The sequence below is a fragment of the Dama dama genome, chromosome X (assembly GCF_033118175.1).
Source record: "Dama dama isolate Ldn47 chromosome X, ASM3311817v1, whole genome shotgun sequence".
In the NCBI taxonomy this organism is placed as follows: Eukaryota; Metazoa; Chordata; class Mammalia; order Artiodactyla; family Cervidae; genus Dama; species Dama dama.
The window spans coordinates 8,364,020-8,378,188 of NC_083714.1; the positions used below are offsets into that span (position 1 = coordinate 8,364,020).

General features: G+C 54.3%; 1 protein-coding gene across 5 annotated transcripts; it reads left to right on the forward strand.

The window, feature by feature from the left end:
* The first annotated feature begins 8,786 nt into the window (after positions 1-8,786).
* Positions 8,787-12,154, forward strand: PNCK (pregnancy up-regulated nonubiquitous CaM kinase). Of its 5 annotated transcripts, none has more exons than XM_061137917.1 (12): positions 8,787-8,882; positions 9,323-9,402; positions 9,543-9,674; positions 9,864-9,938; positions 10,044-10,182; positions 10,308-10,431; positions 10,583-10,658; positions 10,751-10,863; positions 10,966-11,044; positions 11,123-11,210; positions 11,393-11,537; positions 11,852-12,154. In XM_061137917.1, the coding sequence occupies exons 2-11, from the start codon at positions 9,368-9,370 to the stop codon at positions 11,528-11,530; spliced, it is 999 nt and encodes a 332-aa protein (XP_060993900.1). In that variant the 5' UTR covers positions 8,787-8,882; positions 9,323-9,367; the 3' UTR covers positions 11,531-11,537; positions 11,852-12,154. The 5 variants fall into 5 exon arrangements, with proteins under 5 accessions (XP_060993900.1, XP_060993898.1, XP_060993902.1 ...); XM_061137915.1 differs by having other exon boundaries at positions 8,793-8,882; positions 9,323-9,392; XM_061137919.1 differs by having other exon boundaries at positions 8,793-8,882; positions 9,323-9,392; positions 10,308-10,389.
* The last annotated feature ends 2,015 nt before the right edge of the window (positions 12,155-14,169 follow it).

Here is a 14,169-nt window from a genome sequence, read left to right on the forward strand (position 1 = left end):
ATGAGTCCAGCTCTGGGAATTCCCACCTCCCCCGATTCTGAGAGGGGACAGTCTTCCAGATCATCCCCCCTAACTCCTCATCTGGGCGTCTGCAGTCCCCAGGTCCCCATGAATCAGCTCATGGACTTGGCCTTTGGAGTATTCAGTGATAGCGATAAGGTTGAAGAAACAAACCAGATTCAGGGACAATAAGGATGAAAAGCACAATTACTGGGGGCAGCCCTGACCCCTGCACCACCTCAGAGTTACCCTCCCTTACAAAAGCCCATGGTGTGGCCAGAGTTCAAGAAGCCAGGATCAGAGCCACCGTCTTGCCAAGAAAGTATTGAAGTGTGGCCAAGAGGGCCATTGCAAGGATGAATGCCCTCTGTATGGGAAAAGCCCACTGGGTCCCTGCCTGATATGAAAACGAGAGGGCCACTGGAAGTGGGACTGGCTAGGACCCTTCCTGGCTCGAAAAGGAAACCTGGTCATTTGTCTGGAGGAGCCTCAGGTAACACTTGACGTGGCAGGTAGGACAGTTATTTTCTTATCAGATATGAGGGCCACCTACTCTGTGCTAACTGATTTCCCTGGACCCTGGTCCTCCTGATCGTGTGTGATAATGGGGCTCGATGGATAGCCAAAGCTAAGCAATAAGCCCCCTACCACCCTCAACTGCTTGCTAGGAAGTCATACCTTCACACGTCAGTTTCTGCTCAGGCCTGAGCATGCCTTCCCCTTGCTGGGAAGGGACTTGCTCACTCAATTCGAGACAAGAGTCCAATTTGGAGAACCTTACAAGGAAACCACGCCCCAAGAGAAACGATCGTTCTTGCCTGTGGGAGCCTGCCTCAGTTTTAAGCCAGAGGGGGTCTCCCCTCCACCTCAGGTCGATTCTCAAGGGAACCCCACTGTGTGTGATGCTGAGATTTTTGGTGGAGCTACTGCTGTCAGGCTACTTTTAGAAACAAGACCACGTGAGGCTGTTGGCCAGTCTCTGCAGATATGAGGCTGAACTGGGAGCCATCATCAGAGAATTTTTTTAAACCCATGGAAGATCTTCAAATAAATAGTTTATAGATAAGTTACCAAAATGGGAGGCCACCTGTCTGATTAAACTAACCATGTTAGTTGCTCTGTTGTGTCTGACTCTTTGCGACCCCATGGAGTGTAGCCCACCAGGCTCCTCTGTCCATGGGATTCTCCAGGCAAGAATACTGCAGTGGGTTGCCATTTCCTTCTCCAGGGGATCTTCCTGACCCAGAGATCGAATGCGGGTCTCTTGCACTGCAGGCAGACTCTTTACCATCTGAGCCACTAGGGAAGCCCTGTAACCATAGCTAACCATAGCTGGTAGGAATCTGGGGGGAGGCTTTCTCCCCTAAGCTAAATGAGGGAAACTGAATCATGCCAATATAGGTGAATGGGTGTGTCAGTCCTTTAATGTCATTGAGGTGGCCACCCAATTGTTTGATGTAAAAAAAAAAAAAAAAAAAAAAAAAGATCTTCTTGTTTTCTAAATCTAGTCTTTACAGGACCAGAGGTGTGGCTCCAGAAATAATCAAATGCAGGGGACGTGAGTTGGCTCCCTGGTCTGGGAAGATCCCACCTGCTGTGGAGCAACTAAGCCCATGTGCCACAACCACTGAGCCTGTGATCGCAGAACCCGTGAGCTGCAATTACCGAGCCTACGCCCCCTAGAGCCCGTGCTCAGCAACAAGAGAAGCCACCGCAATGAGAAGCCTGCACACCGCAACTAGAGAGTAGCCTCCACTTGCTGCAACTAGAGAAAAGCCCACACAGCAACGAAGACCCCTGCACAGCCAAAATAATAATAATAATAATAATGATAACATAAAGCTGAAAAAATGCACAACTTGCAAAAGAGGGTGGGTAACTTAGACCTTAACTGGTCAAGGACAAATAGAAATTCTAAGTGGATCCTTCTAGCACTTGCCCCTGCTCGTGTGTATCTTCCTACTGGCTCCCAGCATTTGCCTTCCATGTATTTAACTGACTAATTCCAGCAGGCAGCTAGAGAGTGCTCAGAATTATTAACCCTCACCTTCAGGAGAAGCAATGTTGGAAACTACAGCCAAGGGCTTACATGTTGCTCCTTCTGCCTTTGCTTTTGACAGATGCCACTCATTTCCAAAGTGACGTAGATCAGCTCCTTTCCACCCTACCCCCTATTCACTGACATGGTTTTGTACATTTCTAACCTATGTCGATTCTTTTTGTCACAGTCTGCATTCATTCTGAGGCTGAAAGCTCAGCCTCTCTGCACACTGGAGCTGAATTGAGTCTCAGAGACAGAGTTTCATGTAAAGTAGAAAGAAAGAAAGAAAAGTGAAGTCACTCAGTTGTGTCTGACTCTTTGTGACCCCATGGACTGTAGCCCACCAGGCTCCTCCATCCATGGCATTTTCTAGGCAAAAGTATTTTGTGGGTTGCCATTTCCTTCTCCAGGGGATCTTCCTGACCCAGGGATCGAACCCGGCATTGCGGGCAGATGCTTTACCGTCTGAGCCACCAGGGAATCCCAAAGTAGAAAAGTAGAAAAGGATAGCTTTATTGCTTTGCCAGGCAAAAGGGGACATAGCAGACTACTGCCCTCAAAACCGTGTGTCCCAGCTTGGAGAAGACAGTGAGGAATTTTATAGTAATTGTTCAAAGAGAGCAGGATCAGCCTTTGGACCTTCTTCTGATGGTGGTGAGGTAAGTAAGCATCAAGATTATCAACCTTCAGGTCCAACTGATCTGGGGTCTACATTTTTTGTGGGCAGTGTACCAGAGGGGATTTCCAGAATCTGCAGGACAGCTCAAAGATGTTGTTCTGTGTAGACAGGGAAACAAGACCTTGCACCAAGCCTGCTCTGAACAGTTTATTTCTCCCTGGTGTGACATCCCCTCCCTCTCCTAAGGAACAACTGCTTGCATCTGCCCATTGGAACTCAGGGAAGGTCATGGAGGCTGAATGAATGCTGTTTCCTGTGATCAAAGACACAGGCACACAGAAAGGGTTTGGGCCCCGGAGGATCACTTCCTGGGATCTCCCAGCCTCCTCCCTCTTTCTACTTGACGGTTTTCTGCAGGGTGTCATATATCTACCGTTGACAGCATCATCACGCAGAGTATTTTCATGGCCCTAAACACACCCTGGGCTTACCCTAGTCAAACCCTACCCACCTTCTCAAACCCCTGGCAATCCCTGATCTATTACCGCCTGTAGCTTTGCTTTTTCTGAAATATCATATAAATGTAATCATACAGTATGCAGCCTTTCCCAAACTGGCTTGTTTTGCTTATCAATGTGCATTTAAGATCTGTGCTTTTTTTTTTCATGGCTGCATAGCTCTTTCCTCTTTATCATTGAATCGTATTTCATTGACCAGATGGGCCACAGTGCGTTGATCCATTCACCTAAGAAAGTACATGTTGGCTGCTTCCAAATTTTGCTGATTGTGAATACAGCTGATGTGAATATTTGTGTGCTGGTTTTTCTGTGCCTGGTTTGTCTCTGAAAATACAAAGGGGTGTGGTTGCAGGATTGTATGGTAAGAGTGCATTTAATTTGGTAAGACACCACTAAGCTGTCCTCCAAAGTGGCTGCACCATTTTGCAATCCCTCCAGATTGCAAACTCCAGGAATCAGAGTTCCTGTTGCTCTACAGCCTCTACATGCCACTATGGGTGTTGTCCATGGTCCGGATTTTGGCCATTATCATAGGTATGTAGTGGTGTCTTATCATTTGAATTTGCAATGTATAAATGACCTATGATGTTAAACATCTTTTCATATGCTTATTTGCCCTCTGTATTTTTCCTTAATTAGGTATTTTTGGCCTATCTTTATTTTTTTTTAATTTATTTTTATTATTATTATTATTAGTTTTGGCCTATCTTTAAATTGGGTTGTTTGTGTTCTGTTCAATTCTCAGAGTTCCTTATCTATTTTGAGCCTTTCATGGATCACAACCTTGAGATGGTGAAGGGTCTTGCATAACTCAATGAGAAAGCAAAGGAATTCCAGAAAAACATCTACTTCTGCTTCATTGACTACAGGGAAGCCTTTGACTGTGTGGATCACAACAAACTGTGGAAAATTTTTCCAGGGATGGGAATATCAAACCACCCAACCTGTCTCCTGAGAAACCTGTATGCAGGTCAAGAAACAATAGTTAGAACCTTACATGTAACAACAGACTGGTTCCAAATCGGGAAAGGAGTATGTCAAAGCTGTATATTGTCACCCTGCTTTTTTAACTTATATGCAAGAGTACATCATGCGAAATGCCTGACTGGATGAAGCACAAGCTGGAATCAAGATTGCTGGGAAAAATATCAACAGCCTCACATATGCAGATGATACCACCCTTTCGGCAGAAAGTGAAGAGGAACTAAAGAGCCTCTTGATGAAAGTGAAAGAGGAGAGTGAAAAAGCTGGCTTAAAGCTCAACATTCAGAAACGAAGATCATGGCATCTGGCCCCATCGCTTCCTGGCAAATAGATGGGGAAACAATGGAAACAGTGACAGACTTTATTTTTATTTTCTTGGGCTCCAAAATAACTGCAGATGGTGACGGCAGCCATGAAATTAAAAGACACTTTCTCCTTGGAAGAAAAGGTATGACAAACCTAGACAGCATATTAAAAAGCAGAGACATTACTTTGCCAACAAAGGTCCATCTAGTCAAAGCTATAGTTTTTACACTAGTCATGTATGGATGTGAGAGTTGGACTATAAAGAAAGCTGAGCACTAAAGAATTGATGCTTTTGAACTGTGGTGTTGAAGACTCTTGAGAGTCCCTTGGACTGCAAGGAGATCAAACCAGTCTTAAAGGAAATCAGTCCTGAATATTCATTGGAAGGACTGATGCTGAAGCTGAAACTCCAATACTTTGGCCACCTGATGTGAATAACTGACTCACTGGAAAAGACCCTGATGCTGGGAAAGATTGAAGACAGGAGGAGAATGGGATGACAGAGGATGAGATGATTGGATGGCATCACTGACTCAATGGACATGAGTTTGAGCAAGCAAGTTCCAGGAGATAGAGAAGGGCAAGGAAGCCTGGTGTGCTGCAACCCATGGGGATCCAAAGAGTTGGACACGACTTAGTGACTGAACAGCAACATCTATTCTAGATACCAGTCCTATATCAGATATACCTTTTGCAAAGATTTTCTCCCAGGCTGTGGCTTGTCTTCTCCCTGTCTCTCTCTTCTTTTCTCATTATTTTAATAGCATTGTCTACAGAGCAAACGTCACAGTTTGATACAGTGCAAAGTATCATTTTTTCTTTCATGGACCATGCTTTCCATATTGCATCCCTAAACTCATCACCAAACCCGAGGTAAGACAAATTTTTCTCCTATGTTTTCTTCTAGATGTTTGCCATTTTACATTTAGGTCTGTAATCCACCTTGAGTTCATTTTTCTGTAAGGGGTCCCCTGAAAAGATTTTGAAAAGCTCTTTACCCACCACCATATAACACACACACACATGTATTGTGAAGTTGACATCTACAGTATTTCAACAGATGTTTCAACAGTCGTGAAGGTATAATTTCCGGTGTATTGTAAATAGTAGATTTCTTTTTTTTTTTTTTAAGGGTATGGTATATATATATTTTTCCAGTAGTAAGTGATCCATTGTCTTCACCTGGGAGAGCATCCTGCAGGAGGTAGAGCTTACACTGGGATTAGAAAAATGAGAACATTTGGATAAATGCAGCAGACTTTGAAGGACATTTGGGGGTCAGTAGTCAGGCAAATGAAGGCTTAGAAGTGGAAAATCATGGCCTCAAGAGTAAAGGAAGAGTTCTACACAAATAGAGGAACATAAGCTCTGGAGAGATTGTCTTAAATCCAATTTTTAGGGGAGGGGTAGCCAGCTACTGAAGGACCTGGAGATTTCTGCATAACTAGACTCAGCTGGAAAGTGGGATCATGGAAGCTTTTGAGGAAGAAGGTACCATCAGAAAAGGTGAGAAGGACAAGGAAGACCCTAGTGTTTTCAGTCTGATGCTTTGAGATACGGCAGTTCCACTAAACAAGACAGGCAGATGGGGAGAGAAGAGAGAAGCAAAGACAAGAACGTACGTTCAGGTGTGTTTCGCATGAGTTCACTTTGAAACATTCAAACAGAAATGTCTAATAAGTGGTTAGTGATAGGTTCTATAATTTAGACTGCCTTATAAACTTGCTGCTGCTAAGTCGCTTCAGTCGTGTCCAACTCTGTGTGGCCCCATAGATGGCAGCCTACCAGGCTCCACCATCCCTGGGATTCTCCAGGCAAGAACACTGGAGTGGGCTGCCATTTCCTTCTCCATGTAAATAGTAGATTTCAAACAAAAACTATGAGATCACTTTTTCCACTTCCACAGGTGATTTTCATGCTGCAGGCCCTTTAGAGGTGGTTCTTTTTCTTCCTGCCTCCCCTTTCCATCTGCTGCCCCTCCTTTGTGGTCCTTCTTCACGCAGGCCGCCTTTTATTATTCACCCATCCTTGTACTTCTCCAAAACACTAATTACATTTCTTGTTAGGACCTGTGACCACGGGGGCAGTGGATTAGACATGTGGATGTGTAATTATGAAACAAGCAAGTAAGATGTGGTTTCTGTGTCAATTAGTCCAAGTGTCCAAAAACAAATAGTACTTCCTGCCAGCATGAGGTGGGTTTCACTGTTGGCTCTGTTCCTCATTTTTTCATCTTTTAGGTGGAGACTCTAGGAAACCCTGTGCACAGATCAGAGCAGTTGGGAGGGGGGCCCAGGCTGCCAAGTGCTGAGGCCCCTGGAGCCTTCTCAAGGGAATTGAGAGAGGCAGTTGAGAAAGCGAACTTAAGAGGGTGTTCCCCGACCCCCAGGTTTTAAAATGTAGTTTGAATTGGAGGATAATTGCTTTACCATGTTGTGTAGGTTTCTGCCATACATCAGCATGAATCAGCCATAGGTATACATATGTCCCCCTCCCTCTTGAACCTCCCTCCCACCTCCCATCCCAGCTCACCCTCTCAGTTGTCACAGAGCACCGAGACCCCCTCTTTCGAACAGAGGATATGCAAGCATTGAGTTATGGAGAGACGATTTTGATTTTTTTATCTTTTGGCCCGCATGGTGTGTGGGATCTTTGTGTTTCCCCTGACCAGGGATCAAACCCATGTCCTTCCACTGGAACAGTGGGGTCTTAACCACTGGACCGCCAGGGGTCTTGAGAGAGAGTTTTAAAAACCTTTGCCTGCCCCGTGGACCCTCTTGAACACTTTGTGTCAGACTGAGGGCCTACAGACACCTAGAGGACAGATTCAGTGGGATACTCCCAGACCCTGAGATTCCTTGAAGGCCCTGCAACACTGGCCTGTGTGGGTGCCCTCCTGTCAACAGCCAGGACACCTGTCGTCCCCATCCTTGGTGGGACCTGGACCCCCTGGGAGGAGTGTCAGAACTGAGATGAGACTGGATGGGCCAAATCTACTTACTGTCGGATGAAGGACTGGATTCAGTCACCCAGCACTTAACTTCCTAAGTGATTCTCCTGGGCCAGGTCGGCAGAGACACTCTCTGGGAATGGATGCTTTGCTGAGATGTATGCTCTTCAGACAAGGCAGGCAGGGTGACGTTTTACAGAACGTGTTGGAGGGGGACAGTTGAGGCCTGTTGGAGGAAGTAACATTCAAGTTGAGACCTGATGGAATGAGGGAACCAACCAAGCAGATGCCTGAGTGAAGAGTATTCCAGGCGCAAGGCTGGCAAGGGCCAGTGCAGAAGCCCTAGGGCACGTGCCTGGGTGGCATGTTTGAGCAGCAGTTAAGAAGCCAGTGTGGCTGAAGCTGGCCACAGCTGCTAGAGCAAGGGGCAGAGTGTGTAGAGAGCGGCCAGAGCATTGATGGGGGAGAGGGACCCATCCTGCAGAACCCTGGGCCCCCTGAAGGATTCCTGCTTTGGTTTGCAGTGACACAAAGTGCCCCAGCAGGGTTTGGAACTCATGGTTGGCCAGATCTCAAGGAAAGGCATGCTCCAGCGGCTTGGGGTGGGGGCGGGGGAGAAGGGGCCAGTCAGAGAGGGTAAGGGTGTAATCAGAGGGCAGGGGACCCCAGCGAGGAGGCTGGTGCTGTCCCCACCTGAGTGCCCAGGCGGGCTCAGGCCAGGGCTGCCAGAAGCGGCAGTGGCAAGGCTGGGGCGAGGGCGGGAAGCTGTTTTCGGCCAATCAGTCTGGACGGCCTGTCGTCGGAGAGGACGGTAGAGCGGGAGACCTGAAGGCAGGCGAAGAGCCAAGGGCAACATGTGGGTGAAGAAACTTCTGCATGGCTGCCGCGGTGGTGGTGCAAAGGCCCTGGGGTTGACCCCGTCAGGTTGCCGACGGGGGTCGGGGGGTGGTGGTTTCTGGAGCCAGCAGGAACCCGCACAAATGACCAAGGAAGGAGGCGGGGGCGGCCGGCGTGGGCCGATTGCCTTACAAGGCGCCCTGCAGGGCCACGGCCGTGTGCTCGGCTGCCAGCGGGCCACACACAGGGCCGTGCACAGAGGAGGCGGGGTTGCCGGGGCGCGGGAGGGGGGCTTGGCGTGGCGGCCACTGCCCAGGGGCGGCGCTGGGGCTTCACTGGGGCCCCAGGTCCGCAACGGGCGCGCGCCCAAGCGGGGCGCGGGCTGGCGGAGGGGGGGGGGGGCGCGCGCAGGCAGGGGGACGCGCGCAGGGGCTCGGGCCGTAGCTGGCGCCGCGCACACCTGTCACACCCAGCGCGCCCCCTGCCGGCACGCGCGCGGCCCACGCAGCTCCGGACGCGGGAGGCCCGGGCTGCCGAGTCCCTCCCGCCGCGAGGCGCCGCGGGGCTGGGCTGCGCTGGGCCGCCGCGTAGGTAGCCGTGGCGGGCGGCTGTGCGCCGGGGTCGCAGGTGCATCTCGGGCGGGTCGGAGCCCTCGGCGGGGAGGGGGGTCGTGGGTGGCAGGTCTAGGCCTGGGGGTGAGCGGGAGCGGTGGCGGGGCGAGCGGCCCGGGGAGGGGGGAAGGGGTACGGAGCCTTCTGGAAGGCGGCCGATCACGGCTGACTAGGGGGTGTAGGGGCGGAGAGGGGGCGTCTGGGCGCTGGGCGCTGTCGGGGGTGGCCGTGCGCGGGAGCGGGGAGGAGGGTCGGCGTCCGCCTGGGAGTGCGGACCCGGACGGTGGGGGAGGGGCGGGCCGGGCCGGGCCGGGCTGAGGGAGGGTGTGCGGGACCGGGTTTCCGGACTGAGGCTGTCGCTGAGGGCGCCCTGGGGGCACTGCTGAGTCTGGGATTGGAGGCCGGGGCTGCCCCTCGCCCCGGGGAGCCTCCCCCCACCTCGCCCTGCACCCCCAGATATGCTGCTGCTCAAGAAACAGACGGAGGATATCAGCAGCGTCTATGAGATCCGGGAGAAGCTCGGCTCGTGAGTGTGTGTGTGTGTCTAAGGGAATTTGTGTGTCTGCGTCGGGTGGGGGGAGGGTGCCATGGGACCGAGAGGGCCTCCCCATCTCCTTCAGCTCAGGGGGTCCTTTCCTGTCCTCTCCCTCCCTGCCTGCCTGCCTCTCTGCCGCAGGGGCGCTTTCTCCGAGGTGGTCCTGGCCCAGGAGCGCGGCTCCTCACACCTTGTCGCTCTCAAGTGCATCCCCAAGAAGGCTCTTCGAGGCAAGGAGGCCTTGGTGGAAAATGAGATCGCGGTGCTCCGCAGGTGTGCGCCCCGCCGGTCCGGGGAGTATTCTGGGCTGGAGCGCCTCCCCTCCCCCAACCCCACCTCCTTCGTGGCCTCAAGAAAGGCCTGTCCTGGGGCTCTGCCTGACTGGACTGGGCCGGGAGGAAGTAAAGAAGCTGCTGGGCTTCCCAGTGGCAGCCCACAGGGGACTTCTTTGTGCCGTTGCAGGGTCAGCCACCCCAACATCGTGGCTCTGGAAGATGTCCATGAGAGCCCTTCCCACCTCTATCTGGCCATGGAGCTGTGAGGAGGGCAGGGTCAGGCGGGGTGGGGTGGGGGGCGCCTGGTTTGGGTGGTAAGCTGGGGCCCAGGGGGGACCTGGGTGTGCTGAGTTGCTGCTCTCCTCAGGGTGACAGGGGGTGAGCTGTTCGATCGAATCATGGAGCGTGGCTCCTACACGGAGAAGGACGCTAGCCACCTGGTGGGCCAGGTCCTTGGCGCTGTCTCCTACCTGCACAGCCTGGGCATCGTGCACCGAGACCTCAAGGTGCCTGCCCACCTGGGGCTTGCCCGGTGTCCCTGTGCCAGGGATCTGGGGAACCTGAAGGCACCCAGCTCCAAGAGCTGCTCCAGGGCTGACCTGCCGTTCTTTCTGCCATCTGTGCATCACAGCCTGAAAACCTCCTCTACGCCACCCCCTTCGAGGACTCCAAGATCATGGTCTCTGACTTCGGCCTCTCCAAAATCCAGGCTGGTAACATGCTAGGCACCGCTTGTGGGACCCCAGGCTATGTGGGTGAGTGAGGGGGTGCCCCCAGGCTCCGCGGGGAGCCGGGGGAGGGGGCAGGGGACCCTGTTGGTGCCGTGGTGCCAGGGGCAGGGCAGGCGGTGGGTCCACTAAGCTGCACTGAAGGCACAGTGTGCGTCTGTCTGTCTCTGGCCTCCAGCCCCGGAGCTCTTGGAGCAGAAACCCTATGGGAAGGCTGTAGATGTGTGGGCCCTGGGTGTCATCTCCTACATCCTGTGAGTGACCACTGGGAAGGTTCTTCTGCCTGCCTGCCCCCGGCTGGGTTGGGGAGGTTTGGACAGCTGGCTGATTCATCTCTGGGTGCCAGGCTGTGTGGGTACCCCCCCTTCTATGATGAGAGCGACCCTGAACTCTTCAGCCAGATCCTGAGGGCCAGCTACGAGTTTGACTCTCCCTTTTGGGATGACATCTCAGAATCAGGTGAACTTGAGGCTGATCCAGAGCTCAGGGAGGCGGGTAGGGACGAGGGCCCGTGGGGACGTGGGGGACTGACCCCAGCCTGATCTGGCTTCCCGGCTCCAGCCAAAGACTTCATCCGGCACCTTCTGGAGCGAGACCCTCAGAAGAGATTCACCTGCCAGCAGGCCTTACAGCATCTTTGGTGAGTGGGACCCCTGCTGAACTGTCCAGGGGGAACCTTCAGAACCCCCACTGCCACTGACCTCCGGCTGCCCCCTAGGATCTCTGGGGATACAGCCTTTGACAAGGACATCCTGGGCTCTGTCAGTGAGCAGATCCAGAAGAATTTTGCTCGGAATCACTGGAAGGTCAGCGTGGACAGGGACCTGGGGGAACCGGCTCAAGGCTGGCTGCTCCTTCCGTCAGCCTCAGGAGGATGGTCTGGGCGGCCAGTGACCTTTGTGGGCCTGCAAGTCTTAGAGGACCTCTTTATGGGCCTCCAAGTCTTGGGCCCGAGACGTGGTGGCCTGATACCCCTCTCTCCTGGCAGCGCGCATTCAATGCTACCTCCTTCCTCCGCCACATCCGCAAGTTGGGGCAGAGCCCGGAGGGTGAGGAGGTCTCTGGAAGAAGGGTGATGAGCCGCAGCCACCCGGGCCTCCCGACTGGCCAGCCCCCCGAGTGGTGACAGCCAGGTACATGCTGGGAGATGGCTCCTTGGTGAACTCCAGAAGTGGCAGGCCTCGGGCGGCCTAGAGCTCAGTGGGCTGAGGGCAGAGAGTGCAGACAGGGGTGGGGGGGGGGCGGGGGCGGGGTCCCCGAGAAAGGGATGAGAGTGAGGTGGGGAGTCAGGCCATGCTTCCGGCCTGGATACTTGAGGGGCTGATTGTCAGGCCCCAGTGGGCACCTGTGCTGAGAGCCTTGGCTGGAGTCTGGGGGCACAGGGCAGGCCATGGGGGGCCTCCTCAGCGTCAGCTTTCCTGTGCTTCTCTCCTCCCCTCTCCTCCAGGCAGGTGCCCAGGCTGAGTGCATGGACCCTCAGACCCCCCTGCTCCACACACCCCACCCCGTCAGCCCAGGGCGGGTCGCCGCAGGGAGAGTTCGAGTCCTGTTGGGTGGGGTGCATGGCGCTGGGGTGGGGTGTTTGCAGACTTCCCCTCCTCTGTTGCCACCACACCCCAGCTACGAGCCAAGAGGCCCCAGGGGTGTCCAGCCCGCGCGTGTTCTGTGCTTCGCTGTGGGTGGTCCTGCTTGTGTTGTGGCCCTCCGGATCCCCCACCTGCCCCAGTCTCCCCCAAATCAATAAAGACAGACAGAGCAGTGGGCAGTGGTGAACTGGAAGGAGGGATGAGGGGTGGCAGGGCGAGGGTGGAGGGGGCTGGATGTCTTCCACGGGAAGGAAATCAAGGAGGCAGGTCCACTGCCACGAGACTTGGCCCATCACTGCCCGAGCTTTCACACACAAGCGCCCGGCGGGCCAAGGATTTCCTGTCCCTACTCTCCAAAGTGCCAGCAAGAGGCAGCCCAGAGGGCCAGCGGGGCCACCAGTCGGGGTTGGCCTGCATGTGACTCTGGGGCCCTGGGAGAGAATGGGTGCCTCTCCTGCTGGCAGCGGGGGTGGGAGGCGGGGAGGGCTGTCTCCAGGCCTCCAGGGATGGGCTGGGTCGGGCTCAGGGGCAACCAGAGTCCCGGGACATTTTCTGCCCACTCTCCATTCCTTCCCCTGCTTCCTGGGGCCCTGAATGGACAGTGCACGCCCTGTATTTGTAGGCAAAGGCTCTCCCGCCTCGGTATCCAAGGCTGAGGCAGGAGCCCCTGGTCAGTAGAGGGCTGCACTGGGGCCCCCACTGTGTGCTGGGTCGTGGCTTCGGCACACCTGGGCTCCAGGTTCCACAGGGCCTTTGCCCTGTTTGTGCTTATCATGGGAAGACTCTGAGGACCTTGGCCCCATCTGGGGCAGAGGGAGCACCCTAAGTTCTGGGTGAGCGGGCCACCCCTTTGCCCCACCGCTCTGTGCTAGCCTGAGACGCCCTGAGCAGGACCAGGCTCTGGGCCCATCAAGGCCAGCCTCTGGAGCTCCGCCCTGTCCAGCCACTGCAGAACCTGATGAAGACGCTTCTCCGTGTTGACATTTGGGCCCTGAAAGGAGGCAGTGAGAAAGCCCAGAGCAGGACTGGCCTGGGGCTCGGGGGTGGGGCTGGAACAGGGCATGCCTGCCTGCTGCTTCCAAAACCCCAAGTGCCTTCTCTGGCTTTCTCCTCTCCCCACTCACTACCTTCCATGTACATCTGCCCACGGGCCCCTGAGCCCCAGGGCAAGTCCTGAGGGCATAGGCAGCTTCGTCCTCTGTTGCCACGGGCACTTTTTGCTCCAGGCTTCAGGGTCAAACAGGGTCAAACACTGAGGTCCCACCACACCAGCTGCCAACAGCCCAAGGGACCGTGGCCAGGTCTCCAGAGCTTGGCCTCTTAACCTCCAACACCCTGGCCTGCCTGCCACTTGGGGCCTTGTCAAGAACTATCCTGCCCCCTTGGACGTCCACTTCACTGGCCCCCCTTCCCTGATTTCGGTTGTTCACACTGTCTCCCCAGTGCACTCACGCTGTCTCATTTTGCTGTCCAAATTGATGGGGCCTGTAGTGTGTGCCAAGCGCTGGGCCCGCAGGTCAAGGGTGCCTGCCTTTATGCAGAAGGCCCTGCAGCAGAGGGAGTGGGCTTCCTCAGATGCAGGAGAGAGTAGCCGCTGGCTGCTCCTGGAGGCTTGAGCTAGCACACCAGAGCCAGCCTTCCAGAAGAAATGGCGCTCCCTCAGAGATATCCAGCCCAGGTTGCCCCCTCGTCCTCACTGAGGAGTCAGAGCCCTGGCTCCAGCAGCAGGGAAGTGAAATGAAGTCACTCAGTCGTGTCCGACTCTTTGTGACCCCATGGACTGTAGCCCACCAGGCTCCTCTGTCCATGGGATTCTCCAGGCAAGAATACTGGAGTGGGTTGCCATTTCCTTCTCTAGGAGATCTTCCCGACCCAGGGATTGAACCCTGGTCTCCCGCATTGTAGGCATGTGCTTTACCGTCTGAGCCACCAGGGAAGTCGGGCCACAGGGAGATACGGTGCAATTTGACCTCCAGCCAGCAGGTGGCGCCACGGTCACATTTTCCCCCCACCCTGTTGATCCTTCAGCACCTGGGGCAGCTGCTCAGAATCACTGTCTCCCCCAAATCTTGCCCTCCTGCGAGTCAGGCAGAGGTGGCACCCTTCCCTTCATCCCTCCAAGCCCTTCCCATCTTAGGAGCAGTTTGTGAAAAGAAAGCTTTGGGTCACCCAGGCCGTG